The 19,820-nt window shown below is 31.7% G+C and overlaps 1 protein-coding gene across 2 annotated transcripts in view; it reads left to right on the top strand.

Moving 5' to 3' along the window:
- LOC143048153 (synapsin-like) overlaps nucleotides 1-19,820 on the top strand; it is a 104,569-nt gene that overhangs the window by 16,830 nt on the left and 67,919 nt on the right. For both annotated transcript variants that reach the window (XM_076221666.1, XM_076221657.1), the window contains exons 2-4: nucleotides 3,724-3,909; nucleotides 7,712-8,119; nucleotides 13,128-13,185. In XM_076221666.1, the coding sequence (XP_076077781.1) occupies nucleotides 7,881-8,119; nucleotides 13,128-13,185 (297 nt within the window). In that variant the 5' untranslated portion in view covers nucleotides 3,724-3,909; nucleotides 7,712-7,880. The remainder of the gene's footprint in view (nucleotides 1-3,723; nucleotides 3,910-7,711; nucleotides 8,120-13,127; nucleotides 13,186-19,820) is intronic.

Here is a 19,820-nt window from a genome sequence, read left to right on the forward strand (position 1 = left end):
CAATTTAAATTCAGACTGAGTTAGTTTGTTAATTAGTCTGTCAACTTTCATCTTGGTTTGTTTTACAATTTAAATTCAGACTGAGTTAGTTTGTTAATTAGTCTGTCAACTTTCATCTTGGTTTGTTTTACAATTTAGATTCAGACTGAGTTAGTTTGTTAATTAGTCTGTCAACTTTCATCTTGGTTTGTTTTACAATCTAAATTCAGACTGAGTTAGTTTGTTAATTAGTCTGTCAACTTTCATCTTGGTTTGTTTTACAATCTAAATTCAGACTGAGTTAGTTTGTTAATTAGTCTGTCAACTTTCATCTTGGTTTGTTTTACAATCTAAATTCAGACTGAGTTAGTTTGTTAATTAGTCTGTCAACTTTCATCTTGGTTTGTTTTACAATTTAAATTCAGACTGAGTTAGTTTGTTAATTAGTCTGTCAACTTTCATCTTGGTTTGTTTTACAATCTAAATTCAGACTGAGTTAGTTTGTTAATTAGTCTGTCAACTTTCATCTTGGTTTGTTTTACTATTTAAATTCAGACTGAGTTAGTTTGTTAATTAGTCTGTCAACTTTCATCTTGGTTTGTTTTACAATTTAAATTCAGACTGAGTTAGTTTGTTAATTAGTCTGTCAACTTTCATCTTGGTTTGTTTTACAATTTAAATTCAGACTGAGTTAGTTTGTTAATTAGTCTGTCAACTTTCATCTTGGTTTGTTTTACAATTTAAATTCAACTTTCATCTTGGTTTGTTTTACAATCTAAATTCAGACTGAGTTAGTTTGTTAATTAGTCTGTCAACTTTCATCTTGGTTTGTTTTACAATCTAAATTCAGACTGAGTTAGTTTGTTAATTAGTCTGTCAACTTTCATCTTGGTTTGTTTTACAATTTAAATTCAGACTGAGTTAGTTTGTTAATTAGTCTGTCAACTTTCATCTTGGTTTGTTTTACAATCTAAATTTAGACTGAGTTAGTTTGTTAATTAGTCTGTCAACTTTCATCTTGGTTTATTTTACAATTTAAATTCAGACTGAGTTAGTTTGTTAATTAGTCTGTCAACTTTCATCTTGGTTTGTTTTACAATCTAAATTTAGACTGAGTTAGTTTGTTAATTAGTCTGTCAACTTTCATCTTGGTTTGTTTTACAATCTAAATTTAGACTGAGTTAGTTTGTTAATTAGTCTGTCAACTTTCATCTTGGTTTGTTTTACTATTTAAATTCAGACTGAGTTAGTTTGTTAATTAGTCTGTCAACTTTCATCTTGGTTTGTTTTACAATCTAAATTCAGACTGAGTTAGTTTGTTAATTAGTCTGTCAACTTTCATCTTGGTTTGTTTTACAATCTAAATTCAGACTGAGTTAGTTTGTTAATTAGTCTGTCAACTTTCATCTTGGTTTGTTTTACAATCTAAATTCAGACTGAGTTAGTTTGTTAATTAGTCTGTCAACTTTCATCTTGGTTTGTTTTACAATTTAAATTCAGACTGAGTTAGTTTGTTAATTAGTCTGTCAACTTTCATCTTGGTTTGTTTTACAATCTAAATTTAGACTGAGTTAGTTTGTTAATTAGTCTGTCAACTTTCATCTTGGTTTATTTTACAATTTAAATTCAGACTGAGTTAGTTTGTTAATTAGTCTGTCAACTTTCATCTTGGTTTGTTTTACAATCTAAATTTAGACTGAGTTAGTTTGTTAATTAGTCTGTCAACTTTCATCTTGGTTTGTTTTACAATCTAAATTTAGACTGAGTTAGTTTGTTAATTAGTCTGTCAACTTTCATCTTGGTTTGTTTTACAATCTAAATTCAGACTGAGTTAGTTTGTTAATTAGTCTGTCAACTTTCATCTTGGTTTGTTTTACAATCTAAATTCAGACTGAGTTAGTTTGTTAATTAGTCTGTCAACTTTCATCTTGGTTTGTTTTACAATTTAAATTCAGACTGAGTTAGTTTGTTAATTAGTCTGTCAACTTTCATCTTGGTTTGTTTTACTATTTAAATTCAGACTGAGTTAGTTTGTTAATTAGTCTGTCAACTTTCATCTTGGTTTGTTTTACTATTTAAATTCAGACTGAGTTAGTTTGTTAATTAGTCTGTCAACTTTCATCTTGGTTTGTTTTACAATTTAAATTCAGACTGAGTTAGTTTGTTAATTAGTCTGTCAACTTTCATCTTGGTTTGTTTTACAATCTAAATTCAGACTGAGTTAGTTTGTTAATTAGTCTGTCAACTTTCATCTTGGTTTGTTTTACAATTTAAATTCAGACTGAGTTAGTTTGTTAATTTAAGTCTGTCAACTTTCATCTTGGTTTGTTTTACAATCTAAATTCAGACTGAGTTAGTTTGTTAATTAGTCTGTCAACTTTCATCTTGGTTTGTTTTGCAATTTAATTTCAGACAATTTTTGGCTATTAAGGCTTGATATTTTCATGCTTTATTTGAAGGCTTGAACCAACTTTCTTATTGAAATACATGCAGTGGTTTAAAACTCATATGTGTTCTGTTTGTTGTATCATTAAGTTTTATTTATGTCTTTGATCATGGAACCTCTGTTCATTTTAGTATCAATAGTGAGCAAGTATATGTTTCATTAATGAGGATTTTAAAGCCAAACTTGGTAAATGTATTGATTCTAACAGTCAGGTTCTGTAGAGTTTGGTGGATTGCTCATCTAAATTGTTTCAGTAGATTAGCACAATTTATCAGACAACAGAAACATGCAACATTTAATCCATTTTCCAACTATATCATTAAATGTTTGATTGCCAAGCCTATAATGGATTTCTAATTTATTGTTTGTAAATTTGGTTGTGTCCTTGTGTATACATTAGATAAGATTAAAGCATCAAAGCAAACACCATAACTTATTTTCCAACTGTTCCGATGCAATATGCATGTACCAGTGTATAGATTTTCTCCATTGCAAGGTTTACAACACTCCTTGGATCTTAGATTTCCTACTTTTTACCAGATATATAGTTCTGTGACGTGCAAGTTGAGCTGCCTTAAATGTTGTGGAGCAATCTTGAAAGTACTTATGAGATCTTTCCAATTCTGAACTATTTAAAGTGACATTCCCAGCAAAGTTATATAATAGTGGTTGGCAATCCTGAATATAGGACAGCAGTTTACCATTAAAGGCAACAAATTATCAATACTGTAATGTCAGAAATCACTTTGGATGTGTTAATTAGAGTTACTGCAGTAATAAATCACCCATTTGATACTTTCTCCATATAGGTTGGTATATACATGTATTAGAGAGGTTCCAAGTAAATTGATATTATCACGCAAGCGAATGAGAGATAAACAAAATCATGGAAATGGACATTGGATCCTAATACTGTGTGCACTCGTAGAACATTTATTGCACTCACAAGCTCGTGCAATATAAATTTCTACTCGGGACAATATTCCCCAATATTCATGCAATAACCCTATATGATATTGAGGAATGTTGTCACACCCAGTAGTTAAGACTTATATTCTGTCCAACATGTCCAACAGAATTCCAAAAAGAGATTTAGTTGTCATTTCTTTTTGTAATATAGTTGTATAAAATGAACACACTTTGGCACTCTCAGATGTCAGAATCATAATACATTTTGTCAGAATGAGATTTTCTTGTATAAAGTGAAATAATTTTGTAGAAATTCCAGGCTGTCAAATCTGTACGGGTTTATTGGATTCATACTGTATATTGATTCTATATAACAATATTCTTTACAGGCAGACTACTTAGCATGCTCGATTGACCGATTCTCTGATTGTGGGCACTGGACGTGGATCTTCTTCAGAATTAGTGGTATCTTTATAGGATTAAGCAGTGTTAGGAGTAGACGTAGACATTATTATCCATTGTTAGCCATAGATTTACTTTTACTAAGTCAGATGGAAACTAAGCATTGATTGCCTGTAAGTATTCTTTATAGGTTTTATATGAAGGCACTTTTCATTTGCTTTTAGAATGAAATAAAAAAAATTTCAAAGATGTTTTAAATGCAGCCAACTCTATGTCACTAATCCAGATTTAAGGTAACAAAGAATTCTGAAATGATGGCATATAATAAGACCATAGATGTGTACAAAACTTGTAGAAAGTTTAAAGCACTATTTCAAACATCTACTTCAAACTGTTGACATCTAATTTGTCCATAAATGCTAAAAAAAAAAAGTGAAGCATGTAATCTTCTAAAATTAAAAGAAAAATGCTTTTGGCTGCATATGTATTTCCTGCTTAAATTAATGGAAATTAAATATTACTCTTTATGCTTTTGTGAGAAGGTAAGATATCTTATTTTAGCAGACTTATTTTGAATTTTTCAGGGTGGGAATAGGATAATAGTCACTTACAGTGATATTGTTTGCCTTAAATTACTGGAGACGAAAGGCTTTTTCCCCTGGAGAAGAATCCCAATTTGAAGAAAAAAAAATGCCTTAAAATTATTCCCAAAAATACAACTTTTTCCCTTACAGTGCAGTCTCAGAAGTAATTGTGCGTGAATGCAAACTGAAAAAACACTCATTTAAACATTTTTTATGCATAAAATGACTATATGGTCAGATTTGAAGGTCTATTTATGTATCTTCACTGACAATAAGGGGTCTTATTTCAAATGAGGGTTTACCTCTTGAAAGGGGGTCTGCAAATTGAAGTTCCAGTCATATTCATGGTTTATTATTAATTTCCCAATTTGATAAAAAATGACACATATTTTCCCAATAAAAAAGGATAGAGGTAGTTTTGAAAAAAGCCAACAATATCACTGACTTAAGTTTTCTTTTGACTAGCTATGAAACCCATGCTGTGCATCAAATATTTGCCACTGGAGGTTAAGCAACCAACAATCAAATCAATACAATGTCAGTGCAAATTATCCCTCCCTTCTTCCTGTCATCTATTAACCTTGTAGAACTACCTATTTTATTCATAATTGATATATTTTAGTCTTCCATAAGCATGAATAATTGCCACTAGATATTTAGCAAGCAAATACACATCAATCAATCAATGTGAACAATTTCATATCCCAAGGTGCACCTTGTTAAGTGTAAGTTACTTAATCTGAGGCCATCTTATTTGTCATTCTATGCATCATTTCTAAAATTGGAAATTTGAAGATAACTGTTAAATCTAGATTGACATTTGAAAATATTACAATACAATACAGTTATCGCCTATTTGTCTCATAAAATTTCATTTGAAATTCCATGCCGTGACAGAATACAATATTTAAGGATGATAAAAACGGTCCCAATCCATACGTTTATGATACAACTTACATTTACATGCGTTTTCTCGCTTTTGTTAATTGAATTTTTGAATTAATACAAGGCCCTGTAATCACTGCATTCCTTCCTTCAATTAAATAATCTATATATTTAAAATTGGTTAATAGAAACATACATCGGAAAGATAAGAAACTACTGAGGAAGACTTTAATGCTATTTTGTCATGTTACGGAATCTGTTCATGTAAGAAATGATGAGATTTTCTGATATGAAGTCCACTTTCAGATGTCTGGGAAATAGAAGGATTGAAATCATTGGAAGATTCAATATTTGTTAATGCATTAGTAGTAAATTACATGTCAATTATACTATTATTTAAACTGACTATGTTTTATGTTTCTTTGTGTATTGTTTTATTACAAATTTGGTAACAGAGATTTCCACATGAATGAAATTAAAGTGGTCAGGAGTTTTAAAGTGGTTATAAACCAAAACAGATGAGAAATTGACATCTGGGAGTAGGTTAAACTTGTGTTTCCATATATTATTCATTTGGAGATCTGTGATATTTCATTGATAACAATATCCATGGCAATATAAAAGAAAAAGCATGTGATATGATTGCCAATGAGACAACCGTTTACAATAGACCAAAGGAAATCTTATTTTTGAAGACCACCAGTTCATCAAAATTAAAATGAAAGTTTTAATAGCATGATCGACCTCTTATAATAAATATCTAGTAGCAAAAACCAAATTTTGGGGGACCTGGGCTTCTAGATTCATTCTTTATTTCTGCCCTTTGTTTCTATTCAAAAAAGAGACACTGCCATTAAAATACATAGAAAGTAAATTCCATAAAAAAGAAAATTAATTCTATAAAATTTCAAGGAAAAGGAAATGTCAAAAAATATTTACGATGCATTTAAAATGTTGATTTATGTTTTGAAGTTCTTGTATAGCCGACTCCCACTCAAAGCTTCTTCATTTCCTTTGGTGGTATCGGAATTGTAAGATTTCTTTTCCACAAATTAAAACTGATTGTGAAATTTTTACATTGATGAAATTCTATAATCAAATCTATTGGTCTTATGGACAAAGCTATTGAAAATGAGGAATTACTTGCACATTGTTGAATTTCTTTCTTTAAGTAGTTCATTACTGTCAGTTATCTAAATTTAGATTGAACACATTACAATGAGGTAATCTGTTGACAAATTAATTACATTTGTCTTGTTTGACACCTTCAATTTCATCTTTCATTAAAGTAGAGATGGTTTTATCCTTACATCCTCTTATGTATATTGGTTATATTGGTGGGCTTAAGAATACTGATATGTACAAATATCTGATGGGTTTAAAATACATGTTTCATGAGGGTGGTAAAGTGTTGTTTTCGTGCGTCATGTTTTGCCATTTTAATTTCAAGTGCAGCCATAACTTGTTTCGTGAAATCAGTATAAAGATCAATGTGCAGGAATTTTTATGCCCCATTTATGGGCATTATGTTTTCTGGTCTGTGTCTGTCCATTCGTTCGTCCATTCATTATTCTGTCCGTCTGTCCCGCTTCAGGTTTAAGTTTTTGGTTTAGGTAATTTTTGATGAAGTTGACGTCCAATCTACTTGAAACTTAGTACACATGTTCCCTATGATATAATCTTTCTGATTTTTATGCCAAATTAGAGATTTTTTCACGGTCCATTCAACATAGAAAATGATAGTGCCGATGGGGCATCCATGTACTTTGAACACATCTTGTTTAATTGTTCATTCATCATGAAATGGCAATTTTTTTTTCACGTTCTTTCGTGCAGATGCCCCCCTTTACGCCTCTCTTTCATGCAAAGGCTTTCAACTTTAGTTTTCTCCTTCATGTTATTCTATAGACTATACAACAGTATAATATTGCATCCTTATCAAAATATTCCTATATTTGCATCCTTCCTTTCTGATTTCTGAAATTGATATTTTTTTCAATTTCCTTTATTTTACATTTTGGCATGTTTGCTATGGCATTGAATACACTTTATTTGACAGACCTTAATAAAAATTTAGCTATTTGTTCCATTTTCTATAATTTTAATTACAGAGAATGATAAAGAAGTCATTTTAAGGACTCAATTCAAAAACTTTGAAATCAATTTTATCCTGCATGCATTTTGAAGAGTATATGCTTTTATGAAAATTTATATTCTAGTTACAATTACTGCATATTGCTTTGAATTTGTTCCATCTCATTTATCCCATAACAAATTTGATTTTGCGTAAAAACATGCCAGATTACATAAAGAATTTGTATTTATATTTCTTGATTAGAAGTAAATTACCAGTTTCATTAATAATTAATTGTAATCTTAATGAACCATTGAACGATTATATTTATGACTGTGAAAAGAGAATATTGATTCCTTATGTTTTGGTTATAACATATTCTGAGTATTCAGGATATTTCTATGTTTTTAATTGATTTATTTCTTCTTGCAGGTTATTCATATGAAATCCGTAGAGAGGTCCCATCAATATTATTCTCATCTCATTTTTATCCGAAGTGGATTTTTCAGTGCATCCTTCTTCACGAACACCTGTGTGTGCATTTCCTTTAAAATCATCCAAAATTTCGTTTTCAAGTTTCCGTGAGAATTTTTCAAGTGGAATGAATTTCCTCAGGCGAAGATTCAGTTCTGGGGATCTTCAGGGTGAGCTAAGGGAGGAAAATTCAAGTATTTTAACGTTTAAAAAAGGACCTTCACCAAGTGCACCAAGTTCTCCTTCAAAAACTTTAAATGCAACCCAAGGAATACCGAGGGCAGGACCAGTACAAAACAGTAAACCAGCATATAATAAGGATCGATGTAAAATATTATTAGTGGTTGATGATCAACATACAGACTGGTAAGTTTGTCTGTGAAAATGTTTTGTATTCTTCAAAAAAGTGCTTTCCAATAGCTTGTACAAATTTTTTCATTACAATGCAAGTAGAATGGCATATCTAGTGTAACACAAGAGTTTGACTTTCATGCATTATACATCATATGTTTAATATAAAAAAGAAGATGTGGTATAAATGCCAATGAGACAACTCTCCACAAGAGACCAAATGACACAGAAATTTACGACTATAGGTTACCGTACAGCCTTCAACAATGAGCAAAGCCCATACTGCAGTCAGCTATAAAAGGCCCCGACATAACAAATGTAAAACAATTAAGTTTGTTTTGATGTCAAATTTGTCCTAACATGATATAACAGAACTTTATTTGTATTTTGTTTATTATACACAAATTGTTGGTTCATTAGATCTTTGCTCTTAGGGCGTGACTTAGTCAAGCTATTGAAGCTTTTAAGCCAAAACTTGCATTTTGTTTTATTGTGGTATTTAGCAATCAATGAAAATTGAAAAAAAATCATCCACCCCTAAAAAGAAAACCTCAAGATTAGGTCTTCAGTTATCAAAGATATTAAAGATATCAAAGAATAACATTTCAGTTGATGCACAGAATACAAAAAGATTGTGCCAGACTAACCCATCAAAAACATGGGGTGAACTCATTTGTAAGGGTCAGCAGATGTTATTCCACTAGTGAAGCCCACCATTTTACTAGCCCACCACTAACTAGGCAATGTACAATAACAGATTTGTAAATGACTCTTGTTCTAATCTTAAGACATCACCAAATGCACAAACCATCAAATCATATTTTCTTCAGCATTACTGAATGTGAGAGTTTGAAATGACATTTTTTCAGGACAAAAGGTACACAAGACTTTTAAAAAAGATGGAACACAATTACAATACCATAAAATAGCCCAATTACAATACTGAAAACTTAATTAATAGCAACAGTCTTACAACTACCGGGATACCTAGGTGCAATATTTTTCTCAAACTTAACATTTATTAAATCATTCTTCTTTTTCCTATTTTGTCATTTCCCTCATCACATAATAAATATTGACACTGCAGTCCATGGGGATTTAGAACTTTCTCTCTCAATCAACTCATCATGGAAGTGTCTTATTATACCATAAAAATCTGTAAAGGAATGTCTTTTAAAAGTACTACCTTGTCTTCTGTAGGTCATACAATCAACAAGATATAATTCTAACAATCATATACATGTATTAGAACTATAATGGCAAATGCTTAAAAAAAAGAAGAAAAACAGAAATAAGGATGAGCTAGTTTTCATAATACAAAAAAGATTCGCAAATGACTTCAGTCTTTACATATATTTTTTTGCTTGGGAAATCTAATCAATGGTTTAGTTTTATAAATTGATTGTTTTGAAGGCCTAAAAAGTTATATTGAAACTAATGAATCTACGTGAGATCTTTACAATATTGACAGGTTGTGGGAGGTAATCCAGAGTGCATGACAACGGCTGTCAATATAAGGAATGTAAGGACTTTACTAGGGGGATACTGACCGAATATATAAGTTGAACCTATAATTAGTGTCTTAAAGTAGCCATTGTATTGATTGTAATAGCTAAAAATTTAAGGATATTGCAAAATTGATTTACAGTCTAAACAATCTTTGCTAGTTGCTTGATTTAAAACTTTTACGTGGAAGTTTGATTTAAAAGAACAGAATGTTTCTTATCTTCTGCAGTGTTATGCCTTTAACAGTCATATCATTAAAAGGGTTAATGCATTTGTATGTGACTTTCTAGAGTCAGGAATCTGTCATTGATTGTATTTAGTTATATCTCAAAGCTAATTTGTTCTTCAGGGAATTTAGAGTTGATTGCAGTTGTTTCACAGTCTCTGTTTAATTAATTGAGTATGTCTGTAGTTTCTGGCAATTAACAGTTTGATACATGGTATAGACAACAGTCTATTGCCTACACGAGTAACATTAATGCACTGTCTTCATCAGATGTTGTTAAAAAGAGCACAGAGTTATACTTTTAATGAAGACTCACAAAAAACTCACTGTTTTGATGGGGAATATTCCTTTATGAGGTGAAAGAAATTTTACATGTTTCACTGTGTCCCTATCTCATTTTCAAGGTTTGGTTATTTTATATGCTTTAATTTTTTGGTGTGAACTTTATTTTTGGTATATATGTTTCAGTTGTCTTGGACCTCAATTTCATGGTTACTGTAATCTCAGCTGTAGTTATTTTGTTAGTTTAATTCATTATGTTCATTATGTTTCAGTTGTCCTTGACCTCATTTCCTTATTTTGGTTATTTTGTAAAAATGGTCTTTATCATGTTAAATTTCACATTGGCCATAGTTCATCATAAAATGATGATCCATTTTCTTCTAAAGGTCTATAGATGTCTGGTAAGGTACACAGACCTTGTTGCTATCCTGACATAGGTCTGTAGATGTCAGGTAAGGTACACAAACCTTGTTGCTATCCTGACATGGGTCTGTAGATGTCAGGTAAGGTACACAGACCTTGTTGCTATCCTGACATAGGTCTGTAGATGTCAGGTAAGGTACACAGACCTTGTTGCAATCCTGACATAGGTCATGTAAATGTCAGGTAAGGTACACAGACCTTGTTGCTATCCTGACATAGGTTTGTAGATGTCAGGTAAGGTACACAGACCTTGTTGCTATCCTGACATAGGTCTGTAGATGTCAGGTAAGGTACATAGACCTTGTTGCTATCCTGACATAGGTCATGTAGATGTCAGGTAAGGTACACAGACCTTGTTGCTATCCTGACATAGGTCTGTAGATGTCAGGTAAGGTACACAGACCTTGTTGCTATACTGACATAGGTCATGTAGATGTCAGGTAAGGTACACAAACCTTGTTGCTATACTGACATAGGTCATTGTCAGGTAAGGTACACAGACCTTGTTGCTATCCTGCTATAGGTCATTGTCAGGTAAGGTACACACACCTTGTTGCTATCCTGACATAGGTCATGTAGATGTCAGGTAAGGTACACAAACCTTGTTGCTATACTGACATAGGTCATTGTCAGGTAAGGTACACAGACCTTGTTGTTATCCTGACATAGGTCATTGTCAGGTAAGGTACACAGACCTTGTTGCTATCCTGACATAGGTCATTGTCAGGTAAGGTACACAGACCTTAGGTCATGTAGATGTCAGGTAAGGTACACAGACCTTGTTGCTATCCTGCTATAGGTCATTGTCAGGTAAGGTACACACACCTTGTTGCTATCCTGACATAGGTCATGTAGATGTCAGGTAAGGTACACAAACCTTGTTGCTATACTGACATAGGTCATTGTCAGGTAAGGTACACAGACCTTGTTGCTATACTGACATAGGTCATTGTCAGGTAAGGTACACAGACCTTGTTGCTATCCTGACATATGTCATTGTCAGGTAAGGTACACAGACCTTGTTGCTATCCTGACATAGGTCATTGTCAGGTAAGGTACACAGACCTTAGGTCATGTAGATGTCAGGTAAGGTACACAGACCTTGTTGCTGTCCTGACATAGGTCATGTAGATGTCAGGTAAGGTACACATACCTTGTTGCTATACTGACATAGGTCATTGTCAGGTAAGGTACACAGACCTTGTTGCTATCCTGACATAGGTCATTGTCAGGTAAGGTACACAGACCTTGTTGCTATCCTGACATAGGTCATTGTCAGGTAAGGTACACAGACCTTGTTGCTATCCTGACATAGGTCATGTAGATGTCAGGTAAGGTACACATACCTTGTTGCTATACTGACATAGGTCATGTAGATGTCAGGTAAGGTACACAGACCTTGTTGCTATCCTGACATGGGTGATTGTTAGTTTGAAATGCCTTATATTTCCTTAACAAATTTTCTTTATGGAATTACAACTATTTATCTATGCTTGAAGACTTTTTTTTTAATTTCAGTAAAAACTTAGATTCTCGTGAGACTTTAGGGATTATAAACATCTTTCTCAGAGTTATATCTGACAGTTTTGTTAGTAAAAAGGCATTATTAAATCAACAGCAGATTCTTTTAACTGTAATGTCTCTAGACATACAAATCTTCTAGACTGAAGCTATTTAGTTTTAAAAACATTTAGGAATTTACCATAAATGCAATTTGTTCTGAAAGATTTGTGTTAAGTTAAATTAATGCAGAAATGTCTGTGTTTGTATTGATTTTTATTTTTTTTTTAAGTTCTAATGTATCTTCAATCCTTGTCTGCCATTGCACCCTTAATGTATGTTTGTTAAATAGGCTTTACCTGACTGAGTCTTGGAAATCATTTGCATGGTTCAGTGGTCAATGGTAAATTTTCATGATGAGATACCTTTCTCAGATACTTTAACTGACAGTAACTGTCCATCTGACAGATTTCACCTGACCTTGAACTTCATGGTTCATTGATATTGTTAAGTTTCTGTTGTACTTGTATTAAGATGTATGTATGGATGGATTGCGTTTTAACCTCCAGTGGAAAATAAAATACATATTCTTCAGGATGAGAACATATTAATGTGATATGAATAGGAACACTTCACCAACACACTGAGCAAGATTTTTAATGTGCTAGTTTACAGACTGCAGAAGACATGTCAGCCTACCTGGACATATTACCGGTATTCTTACTCTGAGATGACCAGTCTTTTCTCTTACTCCTAAATGCTGCATGCTTAGCAAAGAAGCAGCAAGTACCAATTTTACAGTATTTGGTTCAACAACAAAAAAAATCATAATTTTTTACTAACCAGAAATGACAAATGTTCATGTTAAAAAAATCAGAAAACATATACATGTATGTAGGAAGGTAAAAAATACTTCTGAGCTTTATAAGAAAAAAATATCAAAACACTTCGTGTGACCTCATGATTATTATGCAGGCATGACATTTCAATCTGTGTCAGTGGTTGTATGTCTCATTGATTTTTACCACATATTCCTCTATTTATTTGTATGTTTGTATGTAAATATCATTCTTTTTTTTTTGACAGGTCAAAATATTTTAGAGGAAGAAAAATTTTTGGTGATTGGGATATAAGAGTTGAACAGGTATTTATAAAAGGGTCACAGTTCAATTATACATGCTATATATAATGCAATACATTAAACATATGGTTCTATATTTATTTACTTATTCATAAAATTTTTTATTCATTATTTATTCAAATTTTTGCTCTTTTAAATTTTTATTAAACTTTATTTAACATTCTAAATTATGTCAATTACCATATGGTAAACATTAAATTATTAAATGCCCAAAAAGGCGCAAGCCGGGGCCGACCGTTCAAGAGCTGTATAGTCAGTCAAGATTGTTAAAAACTTCCATTTGTTGTTGTATAGTTCTATTCATAAAGCTTTAATTTGGTTGATGATGTAGCATATTTGAAATGAGGTAGCTTGGTCAAAACATTGAGTAGGACCTAGCAATATAAGAAAGTTGTTGACAATCACTGTATAAGGTAAATGTTGTGTCTGAGGGCATTTCTAAAGAAATCACAAACATACAAATGAACAAATGTTGTAGGTTTGTCCATTTTATTCTGAAATTCTGGTTGCCTACATAATACAACTTTCAAAAGGTCTTCAAGTTTCTAGACTTGAATGAAATTGTACAATTGTATAGACATGGACTGAAAACCAACATACAAAAAATGTTACCATTGTACAAGTCAACATTTTAAAAGAGATTTTGAAGTTTTTAAGATGTCAATATTACAATAAATCTTTTTTAATCTGAACCTCCAAATTGGATCTTGCAGCCATTGGACAAAAGATTAAACTGTGTTCTGCAATGTTCTAAAAACTTCATTGAAGGGCGGGATTAGGTCTTTATTTTTGCATGAATTTGGATTTGGCTGTGGTCATCAACAATAGACCATTTTCTGAACAATATGCCAAGCATCTCAATTGCACTGTAATAAGAAAAGTTGTGTATCAATTTAAAAGAGAATATCAAACTTCTGTCATCATCATCAAATTCCCATATGAACAAAAACAGAAGATAGGACTAACTATTCTTCCAGTCAATAACTGCATATTACAAGTCAGACGTTTTAATTGTAAGCAGTTCTAAAAAAGCTAACTTTTAAGTTACTTTTAATGGAAATTGTCATGCAATTGTTAAATAAAAATATTCTTCAGTGTTGATGCATTGTATTTTGAAAAAGTTCAAAGTAAAGAGCATAAATAATTTATTTAACAAAGAAAAAGAATTTAATATTTGAAATTTATGATAATATATATATAGTAAGACATATTACAAAAATATTTATTGTTAGCTTAAATTTGAGCAACAGATATTTCAATCTGTCAGAATAAGGCGTAATTGAAAGAGAGAAATGTTGTATCAATTCATGACAAAAAAATTCCAGTGGAAAACAAAAACAAAGGAACTGATTATATTGCTATTCTTCATCAACGTAGCAGTCCTATAACCATGAGAACATGGAGTAAACACTCCACAGATCTGGCATCAAGGAAAAGATCAACAAGATCAAGATTGCACCTATGACTTTTAGAATCATAATTCTTTGCTAGATATAGATATTAGTACTATTTATATATATTGATGGTGTTAACCAGCTTTAGATAATTACATCTCTCTGATTTCACTTCCATAAACATATAAAAAATGCATGATGAACATTAAATGGAACATTTTAACTCCCACTAGACTGGCTGTTTGATGACTAAATGGTACGTTATTTAATTAAAGTCACAACTCATGTTTTTATTGTTACAAATTGTCAACTCCATTGAGACAAGAAATAGCAGCACATCAGTTGATTTTACTGAGTCATTTTCATTCATTCCGATTGTGTTGTTCAGGATATTGGCTTTTGGGTCTTTGTATTTAGGTAAAAACTATCGACATTTTTTTTCACAAAGTCTGATGAAGAAGATTTTTTTCAATAAAATCTATAATTTAAAATGACATTATACTAGAATAACAGAATTCAATTTGTATGTTTTTAATCTGAGATTCCAATATGCTAGTTCTGTCTGTCTATAGGTCTGACTTTATACCTAGTCGCATTATACTTAAGTCTGCTTTTACATTTGGCATGAGGATAAGCTCCTTATCAGTCTGTTACAATAACATTTGAGTTTAGTTTTAGTTCAGCATTTTTTGGCAGTAGTTATAGCCACAGAACGTGTATAGAAAATTGCTTTTATATAGAGGAATAATTCTATTTTACTGATTTTTTTTAAACTTGCTGGATTAGGTTAAACATGGTAGAAAATGACAGTTTTGAAATAGGGTGGAAAAGTTTAATGATTTTTGGATAATTTCATTTATAAAACCAACTGTCAGTATTCTTTTCTTATTTTATTATTTTTGAATCAATAGATTAGGTGTTTGGTATCTATTCATAATGTTCACATGATAAGAAGTTTGCAAATCAAATTTGTTATTTTGTTCTGGTGGAGTGGCGCTATTGAGAGGTTGTAGCCTTTGAACATATAAAAATGCTAGAGAAACAATTTTTTCTGCTGTTTTGCCTGAACCAATTGATTCAATGTTTAGTATATAATAGTCATATCATTAGAACTAAGAAGTAATAGATTAAATAAATGTTTTCATTCTGGTTGAGCAATTTTGTAGGTGTTGGCATCATTGGACATAAAAAAAGAAGTCTGAATCAGCATGTTTTCAGATAAAAATACTTTGGTTCTGGTGATATTTTGTTATGCTTACAGTTATACAAAAACCATCATATTTACCTTAGATAAATATGCTGACTTGAACAATAAAAAGATTGAAATTCCCTTCTTTATCAATTACAACATCCCCATTTATGAAAATACACTAAACCTCCAAAATTTGATAGTTGTCTATAAAGTGTAAATTCATCCTATGTTCTAGCTGGATGGAGGCATTTGTACTGTATATACCATTCCCTTAGAATGTTGTTACATTTATCATTCAATATGTTTGGGACTTGTGGTTCAAGAAATATGGGACATAAAAAGTCATTATCAGTGAAGTTGTAGACAAAAAAGGGAGGTGGGGGATGGGGGGTTGGAGGCTTAAAAATTCTTTCTGTAATGCTTCCTTGGATTATAAGGCTTATTTGGTTGAATTAAGAGGGTCAAGTATATCTGTTTCTTATGATGCAGCTGTTTATACAAAATGCAACAAATCCCAAAGCTGAAGAGGAAAATCGACAATCAATGTTTAACATAGCAATAAACTGCGATACTTTTGCAATATATTGAGAATAATACATGGCAAAATCAGTCATATGCCATATCATCCTGAGATACCAATATCAGCCCGTGGCCCTTAAGGGTGATATGGATTTTGCCATGTTTTATATGCTTTATCATATATTTCAACAGGAGAGTTGCTTTCTGATCTCTAGCTCCTGGGTTACCGTCAGTTCTACTTTTGTCTTGTTTTAAAAGCTTTAAAAGAACTGCTCAATTACTCATCCGAAGCACCTGGGTTACCTTACAATTTGCGTGCTGTTGTTGTAAAAATATTATTGTATTTTTTTGTGTGTTTTGTATGGTATTTAATTGACTTCTTTTTCATAATTGCATTTACATAGTGTGCCAGAAAATATGAAAATTCTATGTTTGTGACGTCATATGCCTAACAATGATGTTGTTTAATAAATTGTGTCGCGCCCGAATGACCGTTCATTTAGGACCCATTTTGCGGAAATATTTCTTGAGAAGCTTGCATAAACTAAAACGACTTTATGTAAAAATGAAAAGAAAAAAAATAATTGTAGGGGTGTAATAAAGGAAGTGATAAAGCTTTAAGGGTAGGGGTGTGATAAAGGGTGTGCATCAAAGTTGCGCTATATGGATTAAACAGCAAGCTATTTATCAAATATTCAAAACTTCTGTATTTACTACTAAATATATGATAAAGTTCAATAAAAGACAGGGTTTTGATTGCTCAACAGTAATTCCCTCATCTATTTGCAGTATTGATGGATTTTTTTCAGATATTTTGTTTATTCTCTTGGTATTTAATGTTTGTAGATGGAATATATCAAGGAGTTTTAGACTTTAAATTGTTTGCTTTTCATTGACAATAATGTATCACTTCAGTGGTGTGTTTGATAATTATGTGTTTTATAGCATCCATGATTAGATCCTTATATTGACAGTGCTATGTTTATGATAACAGATTTGGGAGGCAACTATTATGCAGACTAGTAAAAGTTTCTGTCAATAAATACTTCAGTCAAATTTTTTCTTTCTTGCAGTATCAGATGAAATATAAAAAAGCAATCTTGCTATTTGTATCTGGTCAATGTATGGCCTTCAGCAATGTGAAAAAGCACAGTAATCTGGTACAGCATGACTGTCTATTGTAGAAAGATAGGGAGGAGACAATGAAAAATGTTTAGTCAAAGAAATACCGACAACATCATTGACTTTCAAAAAATCAACAAAATAACTGACAACAAACATTCTTCAAAACATTACACAAAAATAATAGACTGAGCAACACAAACTCCACAAAAAATAGTGAGCTTTATAAGGGCAAGCAGATTCCATTCCCCTAGAGCACCTTACATGGTACCTTGATACAATAGGCAGATCCTTTTCAACTTGTGGCCAATCTTACCCTGCAAACAAAACATTTTTGGGGGTTTATAGTAATTATGGTAATGCCTGTCTGTCTGTCTGTCTATGTGCCTTGTAAATGCAAATCATTCGTACTGCCTGAAATTGTGAAAACAGGATATAGTATTACATGTAATCTAATTCCAATATTTTAAAGGGGAGATAATCAATTTTACTGATTTTAATGCATTGATTGTATTGCAGAGCAGGGGGCATCCTAATGTGAGTTCACTGAGTTCTAGTTTAAAACCTAATGAAAAGAAAGTAATATAATTCTCCTTTTGGAGCCTCTGGTCCTATTGATTACTGAGATATTTTATCTTCTGTCTGTAGATGATGGATCATTCAATTAAGTCCTTTTTATTCATATATTTCTCTTTATTGTATACCATATACATCTGACAGAATGTTGATGTTGTCAAAGTCAGAGAGTTAGTAAAAGAGGTTTATTGTGATTGAAAATTCTGGTCATTCTCCATGTGAAAGGACAGGTTGATTGTTGATAATGGGTCATGTGATAAAGGATTCTGCTCCAGAATACATTGATTATTAAAAGTTTTAGTCTCATTTGTTATGAACTGCTCTAGGCAGGACATCAGGGTTTTAGAATAGCAATATTGCTATAGCACTAGTATTAGAAAACTTTTTATTTTCTTTAATAACAAGGGTTCTATACTTAAACAGTGGCCATTAAAAGTTGTTATGTTATTCAATGGTAGAAAGTATTCTTCCCCCTGGCCAACATGAGAGTTTTTCCTATTATTTTGCCACCATTTACCATAATCAATCATTAGGAAGTGAAGTTTCAGGCAATGAAATGTGTTGACATTTGGTATTTGTTTGTTTATGGATTATCACAGATTTCTAATGAACTTTATATAAGGATAAATCTCATGCATTTAAAATATGTTCATTAAGTCAAGATCTAACTGCCCAGAAATTTTCAGACAAATCAGACAACCTGTTGTTGGGTTCATGCCCCTGAATTGGTAATTTTAAGAAAATTTTGCAGTTTTTGGTTATTATCTTCAATATTATCTTAGATAAACTGTAAACAATAATTATGTATAGCAAAGTAAGATCTACAAATAAGTCAACTTGACCAAAATTATTGCTCTTTAAAGTAAATTTTAAACAATTTTCGTAAATTATGTAAATTTTTGTAAACTTTCACAAAATATTTTCTTTTGAAACTACTGAGCCAAGTTCATTATAGATAGAGTGGGGTGCTCATTTTCGCCATATCTTTCCATGTTTTCTACAGTTTATGTTCAGGTCTATATGTTTTTGAAGTATACTGATATTTCTATACGAAGATAACTTCAAATGCAAAATATTCTTAAGCTTGAAAACTTGTTTGTTTGAAAATAATCATCTGAAAAATAAGATTAAAGGGTGTTTGAAATTGCCTGATGTTTTGTCTATGGGGTACACATATTCACCGTTTTTATACATCTACTTTAATCCAAATAACTGCAGCTTTAAACAATATTTTTCAAATCAATTTCATTATAGACGGCAATAGCAGACATTTCACAGGTGTACAAAACTAAAATTTAGGGTGATCAGTCAAAGAACCACTTAGAAATACTTCTTTGAAATCGGGTTTTTCATTCAGCAAATTGGCGGAAATTCGTTGTCCATTTTTCGGTTCTATGCGATAAGTGACACAATTTTGTCGTAGTTTAAAAAATAATTATATTTGTTATAAAAATTAATTTACCGGCATATTTCTTTCATTTCAGCCATCCTTTGAAGTTTTTACACCTCAAAATCATAAAATGGCGAAATTGTGTCCCCGGCGAATATGTGCACCCCACTCTAGATAAAATTGTAAACAGCAGGAATGTTCAGTAAAGTGAGATTGACAAACACATCATCATCACCAAAACACAATTTTATCATGAATTCTATTCTCGTCTATAATTTGTGTCCTTTGTTTTATTTGCTGCTTGCACATAGACCATGGTGAGCGACACAGGCTCTTTAGAGCCTCTAGTTCACAGCTTGAAACAGCTACTGAATAACTGGTTAACTTAACAACATTTATGCTGACTTGACTTTAAATTCCTATGTGATGATGATACCCTTAAATG

Source organism: Mytilus galloprovincialis, chromosome 1 (assembly GCF_965363235.1).
Source record: "Mytilus galloprovincialis chromosome 1, xbMytGall1.hap1.1, whole genome shotgun sequence".
NCBI classification, from domain to species: domain Eukaryota; kingdom Metazoa; phylum Mollusca; class Bivalvia; order Mytilida; family Mytilidae; genus Mytilus; species Mytilus galloprovincialis.